The following is a 10,452-nucleotide window of genomic DNA, read 5'->3' as shown; positions in this document are numbered from 1 at the left end:
AGCTTGCTGTTCTGTATGACAGCCTCCATCTCTCTATGACAACTTCCATCTCTGTATGACAGCTTCCTGTTCTGTATGACAGCTTCTTGTTCTGTATGACAACTTCTTGATCTGTATGACAGCTTCTTGATCTGTATGACAGCTTCTTGATCTGTATGACAGCTTCCATCTCTGTATGACAGCTTCCTGTTCTGTATGACAGCTTCTTGTTCTGTATGACAACTTCTTGATCTGTATGACAGCTTCCATCTCTTTATGACAGCTTCCTGTTCTGTATGACAACTTCCTGTTCTGTATGACAGCTTGTTGATCTGTATGACACCTTCCTGTTCTGTATGACAGCTTGTTGATCTGTATGACAACTTCCTGTTCTGTATGACAGCTTGTTGATCTGTATGACAGCTTCCATCTCTTTATGACAGCTTCCTGTTCTGTATGACAACTTCCTGTTCTGTATGACAGCTTGTTGATCTGTATGACACCTTCCTGTTCTGTATGACAGCTTCTTGTTCTGTATGACAGCTTCCTGTTCTGTATGACAGCTTCCTGTTCTGTTTGATGCACGTTACAGCTACCTGGTTGGGCAAGACTAATGGGACCAGACTGACCTGCAGGCAGATATTGAATTACGGTTGGTTACGGTTATATGGTCTGTTTTAGGTGTTGACCTTTGACCTGTCAATGGGATGTTGATCAGGACGGTCCCTCTAGTCTCACCTATCCTGATCAGGCTGTCAATACATATACCGTATTTTCCGGACTATAAGTCGCACCCGAGTATAAGTCGCAGCAGACCAAAAATGGGCCATGAAGAGGAAAAAACCACATATAAGTCGCACTGGACTATAAGTCGCATGGTTCAAGGGAACGGGCTTGGCGGAATCAGCGGGGAAAGAAGACCCTGTTGAGCTTGACTCTAGTCTGGCACTGTGAAGAGACATGAGAGGATTTGTAAGCCCAGGAAGGACATAATTCACGTTGAAACTTCTTCTGAAAGGTTAAGGAATACTTGTATTATCGAGTGTAAAGTCCGCTAGCTAGCGCGGGGCTAACAACATGGCGTCGCGGAGGAAAAATGAAACTTTGAACAGCCTCTAAAAGGTAATAAATGACTTTAATATCGTTTCTAATGTCCATAACATTGTGTATAAGGTCCATAACATCATGTTTAATGTCCACATTGTCGTGTTTAATGTCCACATTGTCGAGTATAATGGCTATTCTATCGCGTATGAAGCGCTACCGGAAGTAGCAAAATGCTACTCGCGGGTACAACATTGCAACGTTAAACAGCCTCTGGAAGGAATAAATGACTTTAATATCGTTTCTAACGTCCATAACATTGTGTATAAGGTCCATAACATCATGTTTAATGTCCACATTGTCGTGTTTAATGTCCACATTGTCGAGTATAATGGCTATTCTATCGCGTATGAAGCGCTACCGGAAGTAGCAAAATGCTACTCGCGGGTACAACATTGCAACGTTAAACAGCCTCTGGAAGGAATAAATGACTTTAATATCGTTTCTAACGTCCATAACATTGTGTATAAGGTCCATAACATCATGTTTAATGTCCACATTGTCGTGTTTAATGTCCACATTGTCGAGTATAATGGCTATTCTATCGCGTATGAAGCGCTACCGGAAGTAGCAAAATGCTACTCGCGGGTACAACATTGCAACGTTAAACAGCCTCTGGAAGGAATAAATGACTTTAATATCGTTTCTAACGTCCATAACATTGTGTATAAGGTCCATAACATCATGTTTAATGTCCACATTGTCGTGTTTAATGTCCACATTGTCAAGTATAATGGCTATTCTATCGTGTATGAGGCGCTAGCGGATTTACTCCTTGGTTCATGTCAGTCAGAGATTACCGTATGTCAGTTCATGTCAGTCAGAGATTATGAATTATTGATATATAAGTCGCACCTGACTATAAGTCGCAGGACCAGCCAAAGTATGAAAAAAACCGCGACTTATAGTCCGGAAATATATATATATATATATATATATATATATATATATATATATATATATATATATATACTGTTACACACTACTGTTACATACTACGGTTACAGACTAGTGTTACATATTACTGTTACACACTACTCTTACACACTACTGTTATACACTACTGTTACGTTTCTTTACTGTAAATACACATTTTAAAAATGTAATGTAAAAAAGTCCTACTTCAAGTATTGCGACTGGCAATGGCGCCTGGTCCGAGCACAGATTAGTTTTTCTTATGATGACTGATGTATAGATGAGTCACTTTACTTACTTAGATAAAGGTACTTGTTGTAACTCGTTTTGGATAAAGGCATCTGATAAATGTCTAAAATGTAAAACCAGGCCAAACCAGGCCAAACCTCTAAGAATACAGATCACCTGTGGCATGCTCTCTCTCCTCTAGCTGTCTCTCTTGGTGCGTCCTAACATTCTCTCCTCGTCACCTCACTTCCTCCTCAAAGCCCATTGGAGGAGAACATCCTAGGTTGCTCCCCGGAGATATTCTAATCCAATGGGGAGAGGAGAGGAGATGAGGAGTAGAAGAGAGGCTGTTGGGACGTGTATCAGCCTAAGTCTGACAATCAGACTGTGATGGCATACACCTGTGTGGATTATCTAACCATGGCCCAGACTGGGGAAGAGAAGAAGAAGATATACTTTATTGATCCCCAAGGGGAAATTATAATTTCTTGCAGTCGCTAGCTCCCATCGCCACAGCAACACACTGGTCACTATGGCAACAGGAGTCTATAGCTGTCAAATGAGTGCTATTAACACTTACAAGAGAAAAATAAACTAAACTAAACAAGTACAACAATATACTTTATTGATCCCCCGAGGGGAAATTATAATTGTTGCACCCATCCCCAGAGACAACACACACACACACACGTACCCAGAGAGGACAGAGCTCTGGGCACAGGTTCAGCCTCCGTCAGGCACCCCCAGTTAGGTGTTAAGTGCCTTGCTCAAGGGCACAACGGCACTGGTAGGATACCTTAGATGTGACGCCAGCAATCGGTCACCAGATCACCTCCGGCTCCCTCTTGGGGTGGGTATTAAACCAGTGACCTTTCGATTGCTAGCCGGCCTCGCTAACCTCTAGGCTACCTGCCGCCGCCGCAAGTGCGTGAAAGAGGAAGAGAGTGAGAGGGATAGAGAGTGTGAGAGAGTGAGTGTGAGACAGAGTGTGAGAGAGAGAGAACGACAGAGAGACAGACACACAGAGAGAGAGAGAGAGAGAGAGAGAGAGAGAGAGAGAGATAGAGAGTGTGAGAGAGTGAGTGTGAGACAGAGTGTGAGAGAGACAGAGAAAGACAGAGAGACAGAGGCAGAGAGAGAGAGAGAGTGATAGAGAGTGTGAGAGAGGGAGTGTGAGAGAGAGAAAGACAGAGAGACAGAGGCAGAGAGAGAGAGAGAGAGTGATAGATAGTGTGAGAGTGTGAGTGAGTGAAAGAGTGAGAGAGAGAAAGAGAGAAAGACAGAGAGACAGAGACAGAGAGAGAGAGAGAGAGTGATTGAGAGTGTGAGTGAGTGAAAGAGTCAGAGGGCCTAAAGAGGCCTAAGGGTCATGTGGATATGTTATGGGATCTGCATCTTAAACAGATATAGATAGATATATAAATATATTTGTACCCAAAAGTGATTGATTGAAGGATTTCATCAGAATCTGAACCTGATGCGAGAACTTCATGAGAACAGCAGATGCCTGAGAGGTGATTTACTCTCCACAGACACAAACACATAAAAGCTTTGGCGTCTTCTCTCCACTCTCCCCTCTCTTCTCTGCTCTCCTCCTCCTCCTCCTCTCCTCCTCCTCCTCCTCCTCTCCTCTGGCCCTGACCCCCCCACCCCGCACCCCCCCACCCCCATAACCCCCCCCCCAAAGACCCCCCGACCACCCCCGGCTGAAGTTCAACACCGGAGTTTGGCCGTGTGTTGATCCGTTGTCATGGAGACGGCGAGACTGACTGACACCCCTGGTCGACCAGCTGCTGCCGGCGAGTTCCTAAAGTATCTCCCTCAACGCCCAGTGGTGCTACGCACGCACACTCTCACACACACACACACACACACACACACACGCACACTCACACACACACACACACGCACGCACATACACACACACGCACACACTGCACATATACACACACTCACACACACACACACACACACACACACGCGCACACACACACACACACACACGCACACACACGCACACGCACACACGCACACACACACACACACACGCATACACACACTGCACATATACACACGCACACATGTATACCCACACTGCACATATACACACGTACACACGCACACATGTATGCACACACGGCACATACAGACACCTACCCCCTCAGAACCCCCCCTTCCTGCATGCCAATGGTGGCTCTGATGTCACAACTGTGACACAGGACAGGACACAATTTATTAGCTCACCTGGTCAGCAAATGGCTGCTCTGATGTCGCTACACACACTCTCTCTCTTTCTCTCGAACACACACACACACACACACACACACACTCGCTCAAACACACACACTCTCTCTATCTTTTACTACCTGACCTATCTCACACTCTCACAGCTCTCTCTCACACACACACTTGTTAAATGTGCTTTATAAATAAAGATGACTTGACACACACACACACACACACTTTATCTCGGTATCGCTCTTTTACTTCCTGACCTATAACTCTCACAGCTCTCTCTCTCTCACACACACACACACACACACACACACACACAGACAGACACAGACACAGACACACACACACACACAGACACACACACACGCACACACACACACACAGGGCCTATTCCAATACCGACACATCAAGCCGCTTCATATCGATATCCTTGAAGACAGTCTCAATGTGAGCCTTCTCATGTCGTCGTAGGGGTCAGGGGTCAGGGGTCAGACAGGCGCATGCGGTGAGCCGTTCACCTTCCTCCATCTCACATTACCTTGTTCTCCCTCTGTAGGCTCGCAGCCTGTACTGACACGCAGCGCCGGCGAGATCAGAGCTGTTTATCGGGTCCGGACACGAGGACGAAACACGCAGGCTTCAAAGTTGCGTCTTGCTTTTCAGTCAAACGCGTCATGTTGTTGGTATGAAGAAGATTGTTGGACTTTATTTTATTAGGGTTAGGGTTATTTTATTAGGCTAGCTTTTACAGGCTAGTTCCTAGTGTGTTTAGCTGCTTTACTGTTGGCCTGATTTAAATGTGATGTTTGACATTCTGACCACCGTGGGTGGACAACCTAATGGCACCCGAAGCACCCAAAGCCTATGGATGTCTGGTACATTTCTCTTAAATGTCCGGTAAATCAAAATGTTGCTGGTCGGAATCCCTGACACACACACACACACACACACACCATCTAGGTTTCCATAGCTTTATTCAAAATAAAAACAATTTTTACAAACACGAGTCGTTGTCTACTGTATAGTCAGGCCTTCTGCGTAGCCTGAATGCACAGCAGTGGAGGCAGACTTGAGAGGACTGGCTCATTGTAATTCATGGACCTGAATATGGAGCAGATTCAAACACGTTCTGCCTCCACCAGCCTCCCCTGGTACAGTGTCTTCACTGGGATCACGTCTAGCTATCAGTCGCTAGCTCCCATCGCCACAGCAACACACTGGTCACTATGGCAACAAGAGTCTATAGCTGTCAAATGAGTGCTATTAACACTTACAAAAGAGAAAACAAAAACTAAACTAAACAAAAAACGAAACAATTAACAACACAAAGTCAAACTAGAATTATGGTCTGGTACGAAAGTTATATACCACACCTCACAGTATGTGTCATTTCATTGGGCGATGATCATTTCAAGTCACATGGCTCAGAGTTAGAGGGCGTGGCTTAAAGCGATTGGCTCTGTGGCCTGGGGTGGTCCAGTGGTCTAGCACCAATACCATGGCCTGGGTGGTCCAGTGGTCTGGTACCAGTACCATGGCCTGGGGTGGTCCAGTGGTCTGGTACTACTGTATACAGTGCACACACATACCCATGTGTCTTTCCTGTCTCTCCACTGTTTCTATCCAATAAAAGTTAACAAAAATATATACTAAAAAAAACACTTAAAATAAAAATACTTCATACCGATTGGCCCAATTCAAATATCAATCTTCCTGCTGAAACAACTGTCCACATCCAGCTGATAATCATGATGTTCTAAATCATAGGAATGGGTTTAATAACATTGGCCTGCATCACCTGGGGGGCATTCCATCAACGTCGCTAAAGGAAAACCTGGGCTTATTTTTGATAAATGTCACGAGAGATATCAAATTAAGCCTGGAATTTTTCAGAAGTCTCGCGAGACTTATCAACAATAAGCCTGGATTTTCCTTTAGCAACATTGATGAAATACTCCCCTGGTCCACAACAACAACAACAACAACAACAACAACAACAACAGCAGTCTCAGTAGAACAGAGGGAGGGCTGGAAGGTTCCGGTTTGGCAAGACTAACAGCTAATTGAACAGTAGCATAATCTTTTCAAATGCTACAGTGTATATTTATATACTTCACATACAGTGAGTGGTGCTGATGCCAATCATATTGAGCATATGCTACATAATATAGGATTCACATACACACGTTCATAAAAAGGCACCACTAAAATTCCAGATTTTTGACTAAAAAGTCTAGAATGTAAACATTACTGTACATGTCGTTCAACGTTCTCCTCCCCTGTGTCACCGTGTCTGCATCTGTGTGTGTGTCTGCGTGTGTGTCTGTGTGTGTGTGTGTCTGTGCGTGTTTGCATGTGTCTGTGTGTGTGTGTGTGTGTGTGTGTGCGTGTTTACATGTGTGTGTGTGTGTGTGTGTGTGTGTGTCCGCCTGTTTGGTATGTTGCATAGACGTATTCCTGAATATTCATTTTCGTCAACAAACCAAACAAAAAAATAAATAATTCTGGAGCGAGGATGTCAAGTAGCACTGAGGAAGAGTCGCCCAGAGAGTCTCTTCCCTGAGGAGGCCATCTCAAGATGGCCATCTCAAGAGGATCCTTGATCCTCTGCTGGTCAATAGTCTAGAATGTCTCCTCTCCTTGTCTCCTCTCCTTGTCTCCTCTCCTTGTCTCCTCATCTCCTCTCCTCTCCTTCATCTCTGCTGATCTCAGAGAAGAGGAGAGGGGAGGGAATCTTGACCCATCCATCTATCCTTCCTTCTTTTCCTTCAAGATCAGCACAGTTGAAGGAGAAGAGACAAGGGGGAGGAGACAAGGAGGAGAGGAGAGGAGAGGAGACACTCTAGACTATTGAGACACGCCCCTGCCCCCCCTGACGCTCCCTAGGAGAAGGCTGTCTACCAATCAGAATCAGCGAACACTTTCTTGCACATGTTGGAGTTCGCTTGGTGGAGGGGGAACTCTGAGCCAGGAACCAACTGCTTGCGACCTCGGTGCGACACGACACTCTTCCCCGACGGCAGGCTCTCGTATTTGGTCAGGTACTCACTGAGAAGAGGAGGAAGAAGTGGAGGAGGAGGAAGAGGAAGAGAAGAAGGAGGAGAAGGAATGAGGTTAGTGATCTCAGATTACATCACTGTCATTCCAACTAAACATTGACTAATTGATTCTAATTCAAAAACAGTATGTGCAGGAGTCAAGAGAGAGAGAGAGAAGAGATTTGTGCAAAATGATCAGTGACGTAAAATTTGAATAAATCAATCCTAAATTAGGATCAATCAAATGATCAATTAGGATCAATTAGACCTACATTTAGCACCAGTAAAGTCAACTATGTGGTGAAACGTGGCGTCTTCTAATGTTAGTGGACTGAGTGTGGCGTGTCTATATGTTAGAGATATCTCAGAGAAGGACAAGTGTTGTATTTATTTTCTGTATAAAGCACATTGTGTTCCAAAGTTGTATGAAATGTGCTGCACAAACAAAGTCTGATTGACTGACTGGCTGGCTGGCTGGCTGACTGGCTGGCTGGCTGACTGACTGGCTGACTGAATGACTGAGCGGCTGACACATATTGACTGACTGACTGACTGAATGACTGAGTGACTGACACACTGACTGACTGACTGACTGACAGGCTGACAGGCTGACTGACTGACTGACAGGCTGACTGAATGACTGAGTGACTGACACACTGACTGACTGACTGACTGACTGACAGACTAACTGACTCACGGACTGACATACTGACTGACGACTGACTGACTGACTGACTGGCTGAACTTCAAGTCCAGTAAGAGCTCTAGGTCGTGTGGAGTGGTCCGGTCCGGCCCTACCTGAAGGGGAAGGTGGTCTTGTCCATCTGCATGCAGACCAGGAAGGGGTACTTGGAGAACTGGACGGTGGTGATGAAGTCGAGCGACGCCTCCGTCTCGAAGCTCACCTCCATCCCCAGACGCGCAAAGTCCATGTCCACTGTCACGTTACCGGTCACCACCATGGCTCCCCTGTACACACACACACACACACACACACACACACACACACACACACACACACACACACACAGAAACACACACAGAAACAGACACAGAAACAGACACACACAGAAACAGACACACACACACACAGAAACAGGCACACACACACACACACAAGAAACAGACACACACAGACACACACACACACACAGAGAGAGAAAGAGAGAGAGAGAGTGTTGTAGCTGTTAACAAAGTGACACCATACCGGCCCGGTGACATCATCCTCCACCCCTCACATTGTTGCACTGATAGCCCTGTGAGTGGCAGGTCAGAGACAGAGGGTGAATGATGTCATCGCCACATACGGCCAGTGACGAGGCTGGGCCACGAATAGTCAGTGGAGGAGATGAATCATTGTCACCCCACTTATAGATGACTTACATGAGTAAGTGTGTGTGTGTGTGTGTGTGTGTGTGTGTGTGCATGTGTGTGTGTGCGTGTGTATGTGTCTGTGTGTGTGTGTCTGTGTGTGTGTGTGTGTGTGTGTGTGTGTGTGTGTGTGTGTATGTGTGTGTGTGTGTGGCCAGCCGGGGTTCGAACAGCCGAGCTGCTGACCTTGCCATCATTAGACGCCGGCTCTACCTCCTGCACCACATTCACCCCGTGTGTGTGTGTGTATGTGTATGTGTGTGTGTGAGAGAGAGCTTGCGTGTGTGTGTGTGTGTGTGTGTGTGTGTGTGGTACCTGTTGTTGACGCTGGTCTTGGACTCCTGGTACCACAGGCTGATCTCCATGCCCCCTGAGATGTCGATGGCCAGACCCCCTTGGAACTCTGCCCTGGCCTGCAGGCCCGACTGCAGCTGGAACACCTGGGAGGGCGGGGTTAACTAACAGGTTAACTAACCGGTTAACTAACAGGTGGGTAGTTACCGGTCAGTTACCTCAGACTGGTCAGTTACCTGAGTGGTCGGTTAGTGGTCAGTTATTTCAGACTGGTCATTAACCTGAGAGTGTTCAGTTAGCGGTTAGCTACCTGAGTGGTGGGTTAGCGGTCAGTTACCTGAGAATGGTCAGTTAGCGGTCAGCTAACAGAGAGTGGTGGGTTAGTGGTCATTCACCTGATAGTGGTCGGTTAGCGGTCAGTTACCTGAGAGTGGTCGGTCAGCAGTATCAGGCCCTTGACCACGTTCATGGGTTCCCCGGACATGGAGAACATCTTGGACATGAGGTCGCTGTAGCCCTTGAAGAAGGTGACGGGCCTCAGCTGCACGTCGAACAGCAGGGCGGACATCCCCGCGAACGACTCCAGGTCCTTCTCCCCCTCGTCTGGGGTGGCCGCGATCAGAGACTCCAGGCCCTGGGCCTCGATGGCCACCTGGTGAGACGGGCGTGCACACACACACACACACACACACACACACACACACACACAAACACACACACATAGACACACACAGAGACACACATGCACACACACACACATGCACACACACACACACACACACACAGATATGTTACTGTCAGAGTGTTACTAGAGAGAGGGAGGGAGGGAAAGACAGAGAGAGAGAGAGAGAGAGAGAGAGAGAGAGAGAGAGAGAGAGAGAGAGAGAGAGAGAGAGAGAGAGAGAGAGATGACGTCACCTAACCCTATCCATTGTTTTTTGGGTTCTTAAGCTGCTCTAATACCTATCTGGTACAGGGTATATACAGGAATCTTGAGGTTAATTTCAATACCTTTCTAAGACTTTTTAAAGACCTTGTCAATATTTTTCAAGACCTCACCGCCACTTGGAGCTGTAACCGTTTACATCAGTGACACCTTTAACTTAACAGTTTTAGTTTGAAATAGACGAGACCACTATCATACAACAGAATTTCTGGTTTATCTTTGTTTTTTAATAAAACTAATAAATTCACGAACTTTTACTAAAAGTCTTTAGGACTCTTTGGACAGAGTCTAATTCAGAAAAATACCTACAAAATTCAAGACCTCATAAAATCATGATAAGAC

The 10,452-nt window shown here is 46.1% G+C and overlaps 1 protein-coding gene across 1 annotated transcript in view; it reads right to left on the bottom strand.

The window, feature by feature from the left end:
* Window positions 1–5,418: 5,418 nt before the first annotated feature.
* The window catches only part of mttp (microsomal triglyceride transfer protein), a 19,320-nt gene continuing 14,286 nt past the window's right edge, over window positions 5,419–10,452 (bottom strand). The window contains exons 15-18 of the mRNA XM_080533768.1: window positions 9,589–9,816; window positions 9,186–9,310; window positions 8,298–8,468; window positions 5,419–7,509 (exon numbers count right to left, since the gene is read on the bottom strand). Of these exons, the coding sequence (XP_080389894.1) occupies window positions 7,359–7,509; window positions 8,298–8,468; window positions 9,186–9,310; window positions 9,589–9,816 (675 nt within the window). The 3' untranslated portion in view covers window positions 5,419–7,358. The remainder of the gene's footprint in view (window positions 7,510–8,297; window positions 8,469–9,185; window positions 9,311–9,588; window positions 9,817–10,452) is intronic.

Source organism: Nansenia antarctica (assembly GCF_963989245.1).
Source record: "Nansenia antarctica genome assembly, chromosome: 6".
Taxonomy (NCBI): Eukaryota; Metazoa; Chordata; class Actinopteri; order Argentiniformes; family Microstomatidae; genus Nansenia; species Nansenia antarctica.
Note: the sequence above shows the minus strand (reverse complement) of the source record. Positions and strands in the feature narration are given on the sequence as shown.